General features: G+C 39.5%; 1 protein-coding gene across 1 annotated transcript; it reads left to right on the top strand.

The window, feature by feature from the left end:
* The first annotated feature begins 13,813 nt into the window (after nt 1-13,813).
* On the top strand, nt 13,814-14,576 carry LOC140525083 (trafficking protein particle complex subunit 2-like). The gene has a single exon (XM_072640122.1). The coding sequence runs from the start codon at nt 13,908-13,910 to the stop codon at nt 14,217-14,219; it is 312 nt and encodes a 103-aa protein (XP_072496223.1). The 5' UTR covers nt 13,814-13,907; the 3' UTR covers nt 14,220-14,576.
* The last annotated feature ends 2,422 nt before the right edge of the window (nt 14,577-16,998 follow it).

Genomic DNA, 16,998 nt, shown 5'->3' with positions numbered 1-16,998 from the left:
GGGGTTGGGGCTACAAGACTTTCAAATTCCCTGTCATCTCCAAACCTGTGAGCTCAGTCCCTTCATTTTCAGATAAGGAAACTGAGGTACAGCAAGATTAAGTGACTTGACCTAAAATCAGCCAGGATAACTCCAATGGTCTTTTCATGACACCCCTGAGCCCTTTTATATTAATTTGCCTTGGCCTCCTGCACACCCCCCCCCCCTTTAACTCCTCCCCCACTCAATACTCATTTGCCTCCTATCACTTCTGGCCTTCTACACTCTGAAGGGTGGGGACTGTCCTATTTTTTCTTCTCTACCACATTGCCACACAGAGCTAGGCAAAAAAGGGCATTAAACCACCCTCCTGGTTGGGCGACCTCACCACGCCTCCTCTGCTTCTCCTGGCCCTTCTGCAGAAAGACAGCTCTGGGGGCTGAACCCATCCCTAGCACTGTGTAGCATCCCTGAAGGCTCAGACTCTGAATGTTGGCACACACAATCCACTATATCTCCCTGAGGGTTTTATCAGTCCTGAGCCCTGCACCTGTTTCCATTAATCTTCTCCTGTCTGGGTCTGGGGCCCCTGGATCCTGGTCTGTCTGTTGACCCAAGAGGTGGGTAATGAGATCTCCAGGTGGGACCTTCCTGGCTACTGAGTCAAGGGGCTGACATAGGTTGGGGGCAGGGTTTGGGGCTGATGGATGAGAATCACCTTTTTTTGCCCCTTTCCCCCATCTCCATTCATATCCAGACTTCTGCCTAGAAGTTTATGACTGATTTTAATTCTGCCTAGCTAGAACAGACTGAGTCATCACATAACCACACGCAAGCAACCTGGTAAAGTGGAAAGAATGCTGGATTTGGAGTCAGCTATCCAGGGTGTGAGTCTTGTCTCTGACACTTACTAGCTGTGTGACTTTTGCAAAGTGTAAAACCTCTCTGACTCTCAGCTCCCTCATTTGTATAAATTGGAATGTCTAACTTGTACTATCTACTTCACAGAGTTTTTGTAAAGAAAGCACTTTGTGAGCCTCAAAGGGCAAGAGTAGGGGTCTGCAAACCTTTCTGATTACATGATTACATTACTATGATTACAGAGTGCCATCAATACAATTTTTTTCACATGTGCATAAATTATAGATATATTACTGTATTATGTACATTACAAGACTTCCATAAAATAAGAAATTTATTTTTCTTTTTGGAGGCAATCAGGGCTAAGTGACTTGCCTGGAGTCACACAGCCAGTAAGTGTCGGAGGCTGGATTTGAACTCAGGCAGCTGGAGATGTGGAAATTGTGTTCAGGAGAGAGACTAGAGTGGGATAGAGGGATCTGGGAGTCATCTGAACAGAAATAATTAAGCCCATGGGAACTGATGAAATTCCCAACTGAAAGAATATACAGAGGGATGCTCAGGATAAAGTCTTGGTAGGGGACAGGTGTCAAAAAAGCTCAAAGAGGTTGGTCAGACAGATGGGAGAAGAGCAAAGAGAGAAGACCAAAGGCGGGCAGCAGCATCAAAGGCTGTAGAGGTCCAGAAAGATGCGCAGAGAGAAGGGCATTCCGTTTGACAGTTAAGAAATTATTAGTTATTTTGAAGACAGTTTCAGTTTTAGTTAAATGATGGGGAGAAGATTGAGAGCCTCGAAGACTTAAGAAGGTTGGCGTCTGTAGAAAGAAGGACGTTCAGAAGAAGACTATTGAGTGGGTGGAAATAAAAGCCACAATAATTATATGCTTATGTAATTATTATAGTTTTCCAGATAATTGTTATCATAACAGTTCATGTTTATATAGGAACTTGAGTTTTGTAAAACATTTAATTTTTTTTTCTTTTTTTTTTCTTTTGTAATGTTTAACAATCACTGCCATACAATTGTGATTTTATCCCCCCCACGTACCCCCCACTCCCCCCCTCCCTCCCCACAACTGCATACAATTCTGTATAGATTCTACATATACTTTCCTATTGAGTATATTTTCACTATAGTCATGCTATGTAGTCAGACTAAGATAAATGAAAGAAATCGTATAACAAATCAGAACATGATACACAAACACATACACATACACAAACATGATCTGCTACAATATGTGAGTGACTTCCATATTTCTCTCTCTGAGTGTGGCAGGCATTTTGCCTTGAGATCCTCCATTGGGATTTTTTTTTTTTTTTTGGTAAGAAGTTCTTGTGTTATTACAAAAATGTAAGTCTACCAGAAAAAACTCTCACACACTGTGGTTGTTGCTGTGCATAAAGTTCTCCTGGTTCTGCTCCTTTCACTCAGCATCAGGTCATATAAGTCCTTCCAGGCCTCTCTGAAGTCTTCTTGTTCATCATTTCTTATGGCACAATAGTACTCCATTACATTCATATACCATAATTTATTCAGCCATTCCCCAATTGATGGGCATCCCCTTGACTTCCAGTTTTTGGCAACTACATAGAGTGCTGCTATAAATATTTTTGTACATGTGGGACCCTTTCCCATTTTTATGATCTCTTGGGGATATAGTCCTAGTAGTGATATTGCTGGGTCAAAGGGTATGCACATTTTTGTAGCCCTTTGGGCATAGTTCCAAATTGCTCTCCAGAATGGTTGGATGCGCTCGCAGCTCCACCAACAATGAATTAGTGTTCCAACTTTCCCACATCCTCTCCAGCATTTATCATTTTCTTGTTCTGTCATGTTTGCCAATCTTATAGGTGTGATGTGGTACCTCAGAGTTGTTTTGATTTGCATCTCTCTAACCAATAGTGATTTAGAGCATTTTTTCATATGATTATAGATAGCTTTAATTTCTTCCTCTGAAAATTGCCTGTTCATATCCTTTGACCATTTATCAATTGGGGAATGACTTGTATGATTGTACATTTGGATCAGTTCTCTATATATTCTAGAAATGAGGCCTTTATCCCCGAGCTTAGCTGTAAAAATTCTTTCCCAATTTACTACATCCCTCCGGATTTTGGTTGCATTGGGTTTGGTTGTGCAAAAACTTCTCAGTTTAATGTAATCAAAGTTATCCATTTTGCATTTCATAATGCATTCTATCTCTCCTTTAGTAAAGAATTCTTCCCTTCTCCATAGATCTGATAAATACACTATTCCTTGCTTCTCCAGTTTATTCATGGTATCAATCTTTATACCTAAATCATGTACCCATTTGGACTTTATTCTTGTGTACGGTGTCAGGTATGGGTCTATGCCTAATTTCCGCCACACTGTTATCCAGTTTTCCCAGCAATTTTTGTCAAACAATGAGTTCTTATCCCAGAAGCTGGGGTCCTTGGGTTTATCAAACAGAAGGTTGCTATATTCCTTGCCTACTGCATCTTGAGTGCCAAGTCTATTCCACTTGTCTACCTCTCTGTTTCTTAGCCAATACCAAGTGGTTTTGATAATTGCTGCTTTATAGTACAGTTTGAGGTCTGGTAGCGCTAGGCCACCTTCCCAAGCATTTCTTTTCATTAGTCCCTTTGATATTCTGGACCTTTTGTTTTTCCAAATGAATTTTGATATTATTTTGTCCAGCTCTAGAAAGTAATTGTCTGATAGTTTAATTGGTATGGCACTAAATAAGTATATTAATTTGGGTCATTTAATTTAATAATGTAAGATAATATAACTTTAATTCACCTATGCCAGTTAATCTTGAATTGAAAGAATCAGTCTTTCCTATTTAAAAAAAAGAAAAATGTGTAGAAGGAATATGTGCTTGTGGGGATAGGAAGTGTTCTTTATTGGTCCCAAAGCACAGAGCACTGACCACTGAGGACATCCTGCAGGAACCAGAGAGTGATCAGGGATGGAATGGACATGGGAGTGGAGGAGATGTGCAGAAAATTGTGCCTACTGAGCTGTGGGTTCCTGAATCAGAATAGGTTTATAACTGCCCTAAGCGACCCATTAACTACCCATGAGGATATAGCTAGAGAATGTTGAAGGGGCTAGTATAGTTGGGGGACACAATACATTTTCCATCCTTTAATTGGTTGATCATATACCTTTAAGTTCAAGCCATGGCCCCTTGGGGCTCATTCTACAGCCTCTCCGGGGAGCCCCAGGTCCCACTTTGGAAACCATTGTCCTAAGAAATGTGAACTATTATACACCCAAGAAATAGCATACAATAGTGGACAGACAGTCTCAGATTCAGGAAAATCTGGTTTCCAGTCTCTGCCTCTGATACACACTGATGATACGAACTTGGGCAAATCACTTAAACTCTCATACCTCATGCAATTCTTCATGGCTGCAAGAGCTCAGGATCACACAACCAGTTCGTGTCAGAGGCAAGACTTGAATCCTGGTCTTCCCGACCCTGAGGCAGGTTCTTTAACCACTATGTGTTGCTATCTCTGGCTGCAGTGGGTAGTGCCCACCCTGGAATCAGGAAGATTCATCTTTATGAGTTTCAATCTGGTCTCAGATTGTGTGACCCTGGGTAAGTCACTTCACCTAGTTTGCCTCAGTTTCCTCATCTGTAAAATGAGGTGAAGAAGGAAATGGCAAACCACTGCAGTATCTTTGCCAAGAAAACCCCAAATGGGGTCACAAAGAGTCAAACATGACTGAACAAGAACAACTTTCCTGCCCCTCTTAAGATTAATATAATTACTTCTTAAGTGACATAGTGGAATGAACATGGGGCAGGGAACTAGGAGATCTGGGTTCTATTCACAGCTCTGTTAATAACTATATGACATTGTGTAAGTCATTTTCCTTCCCTGACTCTCAACAGAATGAGGAGATTGGAATAGATGATGCTTAAAGTCCTTTCCATTCTTATGATTTTAAATATCCCCAACATGTCCTAATAAATGAGAAATTAATCACAGGAAAGGGAGTGGGGGCTAATTTGACAAAGTCAAAGGACAGTCCCATCAAGAAGCACAGGCCAGAGTAGGAGATCAGTTTCTAGCTTAGATGGGGAAAGAATGGTGATAAATAGCATCTAAAACCAAATGCCACCATTATACGTAACTGAGACCAACCAGAGAACTTTCCAATGAGATAGATGTTAGCAAAGATTTCCATTGTCACTACTATTATTTGATAAAGTGCTAAAAATGCTACTTATAGCAATAAAAAAAAGAAAAGGAAATTGAGGGAGTCACAGGCAAAGAGGAGGTAAAATTATTGAATTTGCAGATTATGTGGTAGTATTCATAGAGAACCCTAGAGAATCAATTCAAATCAATTGAAACAAATAGCTTCAACATTGTAGAGCATAAAAGAAGCTATCCAAAATCATCAACTTTTCTACATGTTACCAGCCAAACACAATCAAGAAGCAATAGAAAAAAATTCCATTCAAGAAAACTGAAGAATGTATAAAATACTTAGGAGTCCACCTGCCAAGGCAATATGGTAACTAGATGAATGCAATTGTAAAATCCTCTTTATAGAAATACAGACCCACAGAAGTGGAGAGAAACTTATTTCTTATGGTTGGGACATGTCATCTAATAAATACAACATTACTACTTGAATTAACTTACTTCCTCAGTGTCTTACCAATCAAATTAACAAAGGATTATTTTAGAAAGCCAAAAAAATAGCAAAATTCATCTGGAGGAACAAAAAGTCAAGACTCTTAGATGAAATAATGAAAAAGGTGGAAAGGAAGGGGATCTAGCTGCAGTAAATTCACATTTTAATACCATAAAGCAGCAATCATCAAAATTATTTGGTATCAGTAAAAACCAAAAAGTCAAACTGATGAAGGTAAAATGAATAGAAATAGAAAACAATTCATAAGATGATGAGCAATTGTGAAACACTTAAAACCTCTGATGAACATAATGACCAAGCATGATTCCAGAGGACCAATGATGGAAGATTCTGCCCTTCTCCCAACAGAGAAGTGATTTGCTAAATATGTAGAATGAGATATACGTTGTTGGACATGGCCAATACTGTTTAGAAATTTGTTTTGCTTGACTATGCATATTTGTTAAAAAAGATTTTTCTTACTCTAGTGATTAGAGGGAGAGAGGTGAAAGAAAAAGTAAGTAAATGATTTTAAAATGAAAAAAATTAATAAAAAAGATAATCAGAGGAAGAGACCAGGTACACAACATACAGAAGGAAAGGAACATAGTAATCTAGTGTTTGAGAAACCTAAAGACCACAACTACTCACATAGTACTAGAAATGCTCCTTATAACAATGAGAAGAAAAAGAAATTGAGGAAATCATCATGGGCAAAGAGGAAAAAAATTATCATTTTTTGTAGATGACATGGTCATATACATAGAGAACCCTAGAGAATTAACTAAAAATTAATTAAAACAATTAATTATGTTTACTTGGGTAAGGACTCTTGAAAAAACTACTGGGAAAACTGGAAAGCAGTCTGGCATAAATTAGTTCTAGATTAAGACCTCATACCATCTACCATAATGAACTCCAAATGGATACATGACCTAGATGTCACATTGAAGTAAAGAAGCAAGAGAGAAAATATTTTTCACAAAGGAAAATAGAAGACAATTTTGATTATGTAAAACTGATATGTTTTTGCACAAACAAAAACAAAGATAGTAAACTAAGAAGGGAAAGAGATAATTGGGAAAAATATTTATAGAAAGCTTTTTTGGTCAGTTTAATGAACAAGCCTATCTATAGAGGTAGAGACCCACCCGGGCTCAAGATACAGAATGAGAAGGATGACTTTGAACATGGCAAATGTCTGGATTTGTTTTGCTTGACTATTCATACTTATTATAAGGATTATGTTTTTCTTTTTCTTTTGTTAGGGATATTGGAGGGGAAGAGGGTACAAGCAGTAGGGTTGCCCCAAAAATGAAGAAAAGAAAGTAAAAAAGGTCATTATGCATTTTAAAGTGCACAGAGGGGAACACAGAGAGGCAGGGTTGCTTCAAAAATAATATTCAATATATGATATCTTTAAAAGAAAAGCAGGTGGTACATAACAGAGATTCATAGCTTCACAGATAATCTCTTTCTGTTCTACTTTATGTATGGAAAAGTATGTGGCAGAAAAGTACCTTTTTATTCACTCATTATTTTTTGAATACTGGTTAAATTCAGAATAAAAAGATAACATGAAAATTATATTAATAATAGCCAGCATTTGTATAGTGCATTAAGGTTCACAAAGCATTTTACAAGCTAACTGATCCTCACAACTCTGAAAGGTAAGCGCTACCATTAGCCTCATTTTAAAGACAAGAAAATTGAGGCACAGAGAAGTTCGTCTACTTATCCAGACAACTATTGAGTGTCTGAGGCAGGATTTAAACCCAGGTATTCCCGATTTGAAGTTCTATGTTGTATTTACTGTATCATCTAGCCTAGCTCAGACAACTTGGGGGCATGGCGTATAGAATGCTGGGCCTGGAATCAGGAAGACATGGCTTCAGATTTAGCATCAGACACTTAGTCTTTACCTCAGTCTCTTCAACAGTAAAATGAGGATAATAACATCTACTTCCCTGGGTTATTTTGGGGATCTAATGAGACAATAATTGTAAAGTACTTAACTTAGTGCTCAGTGAACTGTGGGTGCTTATCCAATACTTCCTTCCTCCCTCCCTCCCTCTCTCCCTTTCTTCCTTCCTTCCTTCCTTCCTTCCTTCCTTCCTTCCTTCCTTCCTTCTTTCCTCCCTTCCTCTCTTCCTTCCTTCCTTCTTTCCTCCTATCCTTCCCTTCCTCATTCCTGCCCTCCCTTTCTCCCCTTCTTCCTTCCTTCTTTCCTTTCTTTAAAAAAACAGCTAGAAAGCACTAAAGCAAGGATTAAAAACTGGATCCTTTGATTCCAAACCCATGACGTAGAAGGGATTTATGCTTTGTGTTTCAGTTGGGCTAGAAGACTTTAGCTTCTTTATAGCTCTGAGATCCAATTCCTCCTAAGTCAGGCAATGAGGCACAGCAATAGTAAGGAGGGAGGGCGGGAGGGAGAGAGATTTCATGTCAGAGAATGTGGGTTCAAATCTCAGCTGCAATGCTTGTTGCCTGTGTGACATCAGGCAAATCACTTAACCTTTCTGTGCCTCAGGTTTCTCAAATGTAAAATGAGAAGATCAGGCTTGAGGACCACCAAATCAGCTTCCAATTCTAAATCCATGCTCCTGTGTCTGCTAAGGTCTCTTCCAGTTCTGACTCTTGGATCCTTTGGTTTCAGTCTCCATCAAGCAGAAGGGATAATGAAAGGACAACCCAAGCACTATCTTGGATACAGTGTAAGGATTGTAGCTGAACTGAGTGTTGTAGGTTTTTAAGGAGTGTGTGTGTGTGTGTGTGTGTGTGTGTGTGTGTGTGTGTGAGGGAGAGAGAGAGAGAGGGAGAGAGAGAGAGGGAGGGAGGAGAGGAGGAGGAGGGATACTGGTTTTTTAAAGAGATTCCCACTCTTCTATCTGTATTTAATTTTCATTTTATGTGGTTAGGGGAGCTGGGGAGTGGTGGTAGGAGGAGGTGGGAGGGAAGAGAAGGATGGGGATAGAGGACTGGGAGGATTGAGGTTGGGGGGGCAGGATTCAGTGGGAGACACAGAAGAATGAAATAAAGAAGATTCCAACAAAAGGGAGTTTAAAGTGAGTGACAAGTTTGAGGCTGCAGCCCCAAGGCCTGCGAGGCCGTTAGGGCGAATAATGGGGACAAATGAGCTGAATTTTTATGCTTGGTGGACAGTGAATGAAGGAGCATCTTTTAAAACCCTATCAGGAGCTCTTTGGATTGTCATTAGAGCTGGAAGAAGAAGGGGGGAGGCTTTTGAATTCCGACCCCCTGTGAAAGGATCCCAATTCGTTGCCCTTCCAGTCAGGGGGTTTCAGGCCCCCTCTTTGCTGGGGCAGTGGGACACCTGGGCCCCACAGAGGATTCGGTAAATTATTTAGAGGGCCCTTGGAATTCATCCCAGGGTTCAACCTCCCCTTTTGCTCCATGACTCCACACTGTAGAAAGGGGTGGGGTGGGTGTGGAAATGGGGGAGGGAGCTTAGGGGGCTTCCGGCTCCACTTAAGGAGTGGGTGGGTGGGAGGGACAGGAAGGGGATCAGGAGCTAGAAGGAAAGAAGTAACTTGCCCATTAGGTTACAAACTGATTGGGGTGGGGTTATAGGTCGGAGGAGGCACTTTAGATGGCCCCACCTCTACCTCTCAGGGCTCCTTGCCTAAAATCCTGAACCCCACTGTTCAGCACCCCATACACTGGGAGAAGGCAGCAGGATTAGGGAAAGGAGTTTGGGAAAAGTTATGGAAACTTTCTAGGCTCTTGGCTCTTTTCCAGCTGGTGGAGTGGGCCAGGAAAATGAGGCTGAGAGCTCCCTGGATGAGCTTATCAGTGTTATAGAGATAGGGAGGAAACCCCAACTACTTAGCAAGAGAGATAAGGAAGCTTAAGATTTAGTGCTGGAAGGACCTTAAAGAATGAAAAAAAACTCATTCATTTTACAGACAAGGAAACTGAGGCCCAGAAAGCAGAGAAGGCTTTTTCAAAGAGTGGAGCCCAGGGCTCCAGACTCCTAAGGAGAAAGAAAAGTTTTACAACTCTCAGAAACCTACAGAATGCTTTAGAAGAGAATAATAGGAGAGCAAGTCTTCTGGGCATATAGATGACAAAGGGATTCACTTTCTGACTTTTGCTCATGCTTTTTCCTTCAAACCTCACCTCCCTTCCCACCTTACCTTCTTCTCTCCTCCTTTTATCTAAAGCATAGCCTTCTTTGCAGGCCCAGCCCAAGGTTCTCCTCTAAGAAGTCTCTTGCCACCCCATCCAGTTTTCAATGATCTCCCTTTTCTGGAACACTGTCCAATTGAATCTAAAACTCCTACTTCATTGTTTTCAGTTTGCAAAACCTTGGTTCACTCTTCCAAGTTACACTGTAAGTCTTGAACATACTGTTTAACTACTCTGGGATCCAGTTTTTCCATTTGATATTTAGTTCATACTATGATGGCAGAGATCCATCTCAGAGTCCAAGTTGAAGAGGGAATCCCTGGGGTTGGTAGGTCATCCATTTGCTCCTGTTTGCTCATATCATCAAACTTCGGAACATTAGAGAACTGTCTTGGAAGAGATCTGTAATCACTGAAAAGAGTTTGGCCTGATCATTCACACAGGAAAAATCAAGTGGATGAAATTTATCTATTCATTTTCTGGAAAAAGAATAACTGTCCTGCCTCCACTTGAGGGCTGTTATGATGGATGGAAGAGCACATTGAAAAGCATTTGGGTGATGTAAGTATAAGGCACCATGACCATTTAGGAGGCAGGCAGTGAAGGGTAGTGGAAAGTGAACTAGATTTGGAGCTAGATGTGTGGGGTTTTTTATCTTGGCTCTGCCAAAGCTCACTGTGTAACCTTTACCCTTCTGGAATATAGTTTCCTTCTCTGTAAAACAGAGTTAGGCAAGATGGTTTCACAGGTCCCTGTCACTTGTAAATTCTATAGCCCACAGGAAGGAAAGGAAAAGCTTTTCCAGTTCCTAAATTGTAGACACCATTTTTCAGATAAAATTGAATCTCCTTCTCTCTTTCTATACATTACAGAAAAAAGAGATCTCATGTATGGCACTTGTCTCTCTGAAAATCAGGATGGAAATGAAACTTCCTGTGTCTTTGTTGTGTTTCTGTGCCACTGGAGGACACTGGTAGTATGGGGATGGTGCAGGATTTGTAGAAAACTCTGCTTGTACTCTCAGTCAGAGCTTAGTGGAAACCAGCATAGTAAATGAAGAATCTAATGACCTGAGTTAAATCCCCAATTTGCTTCTTGCTGGCTGTGTAGTCTTTTTCCTCTCTGGACCTGAGTTACCTGCTCTGTAAAATGAGGGACTTGGATTAAGTGATCTCTAAGATACCTTCCAGCTCTTAAATCCTGCCACACATGAAATGGCCACCTGTTTACCCTTCTCTTAACAGGGATCCGAGGACTCTGTCCAAAAGGTGGTAGGAGAGCTCTGGGATAGAAAGATTCAATGATCGCCCTCCCTAACACTCAGGGAAGATAAATGGGGACAGAGTCTTTCAGTCTTCATTTTGGAGTCACCATGGGTTTGCACAAACCATGGCAACCGATTCAGGCAATGATTAACCTAATAATGTGGAGGCAAAGGGGAAAAAGATGCATTCAAGACCCTGAGGCAGGGACTAGCTCTCCCCAGAAGCAGTAAATTTCCCCTGCGTGCTGCCAGGCCCAGGACCCAGACATCCTAAATCTCCAAGGGAAGAAGAAAGCCAGTAAACTTATTTCAGAAAGCAGTCCTAGCACCTCCAGAATTCAAATTTTCCTCTTCAGTTCAGACTCTCTAAGCCAGTCCTAGACTCCAAACAACAAATTACCTGGTATTGTGAGCCAGGGGACTGGTGGAACTGGGGAGGCATGAGTTAATGTCCTTATATTCCTACAACACCAGCCAAGACTGTCTAAGAAAAAGGAAGCAGGGGCTATAGACCTAGTGCTGTTGGAATTAACTTTGTCCCCAGGTGGACCGATCTGGGACCCTGTTGCCCGGGTTTCTTGGATAAGAATTTAAAAGTAGATATTAGGTTTTGGGTTTAGGGCTCTTCTTTACCACAACCTTTTCTTTTCCTTGGTTTCTTTTTAACTGCTTTTGGGCAAGGGGGCATTTCAACAAAATTTTACTAAATGGATTGGATTTTTTGAACCTTTAGTTTCTGAGTAATTCATTGTTCTTAATTGGTTGATACATGGCTAGAGCCCAAATCCTGAGTCAGAAAGACAAGTTTAAATCTGACCTCAGACACTTACTAGCTGTGTGACTCTGGGAATATCATTTAACCTCGGCCTACCTCAGTTTCCTCATCTGTAAAATTGGAATAATAATAGCATCTACCTCCTAGGGTTGTTGTGAAGATCAAATGAGATAATATATGCAAAGTGCTTAGGAAAGTGCCTAGCACATAGTAAGAGTTATATAAATATTAGCTATTCATCCTCATCATCATCATTAATCTGCAGAATCCAAAAGGTCCCACATGAGATGGACCAGACCTGGAGTTAGGAAGTCTCATCTTTTTGAGAACAAATCTGGCCTCAGATATTTGCAAGCTGTATGGCCCTGGGCAAGTCACTTAACCCTGTTTGCCAGTTTCCTTGTCTCCAAAACGATCTGGAGTATCTTTACCAAGAAAACTCCAAAGTGGGTCACGAGGAGTCCGACGTGACTGAAATGACTAAACCACCACAACACATGCTTAAAATATTTTTAATGACTTGGATAAAGGCATAGACAGCAGCATGATCAATTTGCAGATGACCGAAGGAAAGATTGTTATTATATTTGGAGGCCAATCAGAGCACCCCCTCCCCCCAAAAAAAGATCTTGGCAAACTAGAATGTTGGACTGAATCTGACAAGAAAAAATTCAGGAGGAAAAAATGTATAAAAGTCTTATTTGTGGAATCCAAAAATTTATTTAATTGGTACAAGATAAAGGAGGCATGGTTAGACATCATTTTCTGGGGAAAGACCTGGGGTTCCTAGTGGACTCTAAACTCAATGTAAGACAATGAGGATGTAGCAAAGAAAGTTAATGCAAAAGAGACATGATGGTCAGGACTGGGGAGGGTTTGGTCCTGCTTATGCTCTGCCTCAACCAGTCCCCATCTGAAGTTTTGTTTTCAGTTTTGGGGATCACATTTCAGGAAGGATATTGATAAGCTGGAAAATGTCCAGAGGAGGTCATTCAGGAAGACCTGATTATGCCTTACGAGGACAACCTGATAGCAGGACCTCAGAATGTTTATCCTGGGGAAGAAAAGACTTAACTATGTTCAATCACCTGAAGAAATTTCTTCCCCAAAGGAAAGAACGAGAATTTAGGAGGAAGTTGCTAAAATGGAACATTTTACCTTGATGCTTTTAACATTAGAGCTGTCCAAAAGTGTCCATAACTGTCCAAAAAAGCTTGCCTTAGAAGGAAGTAGAAGACCTCAATGGAGCTCTTCAAGCAGGGCTGGGACCAAGTTTTGGGTTTGGTGTAGAGCAGATTCTTTGTATCAGTTAGACTAGATGGTCTTTGCCAACTCTGAGAATCTGTGTTTTGGGGTAGTGAGTAAGAGGCATGAGAATGAAAGGATAATAATGCTAGTTCCCCCCGTTGCTGCAGATTTTGAGATTTACAAAGGACTTTCCTCACAACTCCTTTTAGGAATCAAGTAGCATAGACACCAGTTGAACTCATCCTCTTCCCTGATTACAGGGGTGGGGAATCTTCAGCCTTGAGGCCACATGTCACCCTCTAGGTCCTCAAGTGCAGTCCTTTGAATCCAAACTTCACAGAACAAATCCCCTTAATAAAAGGATTTATTCGGTGAAGTTTGGATTCAATCAAAGGGCCCTTTTCATCTCTCCTTTATCTGAATGCCTAAAGCATACATGGATCACAAAATTACACTTATTTAACCCATGTTAGCCCTGCCTCCCTAACTAAACCATAAGGTTTACTACTGTGAAGGTAGAATTTCTCTTCATTTACAGATGAGAAAACAGCCTCAAAGAAGGTAAGTGACCTGCTTACATATAGAAAGAAAGCTGAACCATGGATTCCTCTGGTCTTTGGATTCACCACTCAGGTAGGTTTAAACTCCATGTATGGTCTGCTGATGGAAAGTCAAGAGACCCCAGTCTCCTCTCTAGCCTCATTACAGAGGTACCTTAAGAATGGAGTTGAGAGGGCTTACTGATTCGAAGTGTCTGTTTGGCCATACGAGACTCGGAGCAGCTGCTAAGGAATCCCCCATCTTTGAAAACCCAGAAGCTGGTGTTTCCCTTTCTGATAACTATGTGGATGCCATCATGTATCCTGTCATTTTGGGATTCTCCAAAATCCCAAACCACATCAACATCAGCTCCCTGATGTCATAGTTGTTTTTGAGAACAAAGGATAAACAACAAATTCTGCCATCATGATAATCCAGTTTTTGAAATGGAATTTTTACCAGCTGGAAAAATAGAATCTAAGGATCATCATCATCATCTGAACCAGTTCATAGCTCCTGCAACCCTTGACCTAGTAGATGAAAATATGTTGTTGTCTAACAATATGAACCTGAAAACTGTGGACAAATTCAATAAGTGGTTTGTTTCTGCTTCTGTTACTGCAGGCCATATTAGATTTATTAAGCTTTATGATGTAAGACAAGAAGATGGAATAAAGAACTTCTTTAGTGATGTCTATGATTTATACATAAAGTTTGCAATGAATCCATTTTATGAACCAAATTCACCCATTCGATAAAGTGCATTTGACAAAAAAGTTCAATTTCTTGGGAAGAAACACCTTCTAAGCTGAATATAGAAAACTTCTTAAATATGTGATGTCTAGTATGCATCGTAAACAAGAGCTGATCAAGTCTACTGTGTCTAATCTCAGCTTCCTAGGTTTCTGTAAATTAATTCTTTCCAATCAGAAAGAATATAGGGCATCCTTTGTTGTCATTTTTGCAGATAATCCAACCAAAATAACTTATACTTTTTAAAAATACTGTATTTATAAAGAATGCTAGATGAAATGCCCTGCCAATTATTTTAGCTTTAAAAGTAATTTAGAAGATTTTGCTTTAACTAGTCTAATATAATCTTCTTAATTAAAATGTAAATTAGGCAAATGTCATCGTTGATTTGGTTAAACAAATCTTAAATTGAAATTTTAAAATTGGTTCACAATAGGAAACAAAATTTACAGCATACATGTGCATATTTTTAGTTAGAAATATAGGCAATGTTCATAGTGCTGAAGAAAAGATTTTTTTTGTTTGTCAAATTTTGTGCCAAGTGTATATCTGAGAGCATGAAGTATCAAGTCTGGTGATAATACCAAAACAACCAGAAAACTTAGAGCAGGAATATAAGTTCTACCTATAATGAAATAAAGTAGTTGCTGAGACCAAAAATTAAGTAAGTAAACAGTACACCTTGGTATAATATTTTATCATTGTTATGTATTTGGAATCTTGAGGATGTTGTCTTTCCTCAACAAGAGTAACAGTGATAACTGCATTTCCTCTTCATAAATTAATTTCATTCTTTTGTAAAGGTATTTGAGTTATTTGCATGTTTTAGCTTTCAAGAATAACCTGAATTAAAGTTTGTCAGTTTGATAGTAAGCATATAGAATAGCCTGAGGTTTTTGGCATTGTAGAAAGTATGAAATCTTATTCGATAAATTATGTGTTATGTTTGTAAATAGATGGCATGATCATAATCCAGTAGTTCCAGGAAAAACTACAAATGTCTAGAAAAGTAATATTGAATTCAATATAATAAAAGGAAACTTTTAAGTAAAAAAAATGATAAACAGTATTCTTGTATACACACATGTACATTGTGTGTATGCAAATACATACATATATGCACACACATATGTATACATAAACACACATAATAGAGAGAATGTTGTTTCATATATTATGTACTCAGTTATGCACATTTGGTAAAGGGAATTTGTTTTGATTTTTCATTCTTATTTTTCAATATAGTGGGAGAGAATGGAAAAGAAAATAAATTTCTTGGTTTTTTTTTTAAAAGAATGGTATTAAGTCACATCCATTTATTTCCATGTTCCTGAAAATATGGGAAAAGTAACTCTGAGCCCACTTCTTGCTGCAGGCTGTCCTAAGGGAGAAAGAGAGTAAGGTGAAGACTGGACTTCTATGTGGATTGTCTCTACAGAATAATAATAAATAATAGTATAACATATAATAAATAACAATAAATGACCACAATTACTGTCAACATCAGTGCAGTATGGGCATGAAGAAATAAAGACCTAAAAGACCAGTCACGGTTCCAGTAAAATATCAAAGGATGTAGTAGAGTAAGCATACGGAGGTTCACGATTGGCTTCTTCATTTACAAACTTTTGACTTTAGCCTCTCTGGGCTTCCCCTTTCTCATCTGTAAAAAGAGCAAAATAATACTTGTATTTCCAGTCTCACTAATGTATTATGAGAAGAATGGCATAACTCTCAGATAATCAATTGGTATTAAAAATCCTCCACAATCTGGCTTGATTCCATCTTTCTAGAATTACTCACTACCACTAAATATTTCCCAATTTTTTCCCCATCTATGATATTCCATCTCTCACCTTTCTGCCTTTCTATAGACTGTCTCCTATGCCTGAAGTACTCTTCTTCTTCTTTGCCTTTTTGGAACCCTTTCTTTCAGAACTTGCCCTACAATGTCATCTTCTGAAGGAGGATTTTTCTTATGCCTCCAGCTGCTAGTGCCTTCCCCCATCTAGGTGGCAGAGCAAATGGTGTGTGGAATTTGGAGTAAGGAAGGTCGAGGTTGAACTATATAGCTCCAGACCCACACTAATCGTTTGACTCTGGCAAGTCAATTAATCTTTCTTGCCTTAGTTTCCTTATCTGAAAAATGGGGATACTGATAGCACCCAGCTCTGGGTTGTTGTGAGAACTGAATGAGATAAGGTACACAAAATATTCCACCAACTTTAAATTGCTCTATAATTTCTATGATTGCTTTTTTTATTACTTATTTGTGGCTATTTATACATACATTAAGTTACTGAGAACTGGGGAGTTCCCTGACAGAGTTCTAAAAATTGCTCTTACATTATTCTTGCTCACAAGAACCACATTCATTTCACTTGGAGGCAAAGTTAAACCCTACTATCCCAGGTCTGCACCAAAACTTCCTTGATCATAAAAGTCTCCTTGGGAGTATGTGTGTGGGTTAATTCATGCCTCACCAGGTCCACCCAGATCATGGTCACTAACACAATCTGTTTCATTAGAACGTATGTTTCTTGAAGGCAAAGACTTATCTCGGGGGGCTTTTGCCCCCATTGCTTAGCACAGTGCCAAGCACATAATAAGTGCTTAATCAATGCTTATGGACTGACTTCTTTGACTACTACTATTTCTTTACCAACAGGTAGGACTCTTCACATTCAAAATATGTTTCTTGTAAAGATGTTCTGCTGACAATCTGTGTGTGCACTTGTGTGTGTTGGAGGACACAAGGAAGCTGAAAATAATAAATCTGATAGG

Source organism: Notamacropus eugenii, chromosome 1 (genome assembly GCF_028372415.1).
Source record: "Notamacropus eugenii isolate mMacEug1 chromosome 1, mMacEug1.pri_v2, whole genome shotgun sequence".
In the NCBI taxonomy this organism is placed as follows: domain Eukaryota; kingdom Metazoa; phylum Chordata; class Mammalia; order Diprotodontia; family Macropodidae; genus Notamacropus; species Notamacropus eugenii.
Note: the sequence above shows the minus strand (reverse complement) of the source record. Positions and strands in the feature narration are given on the sequence as shown.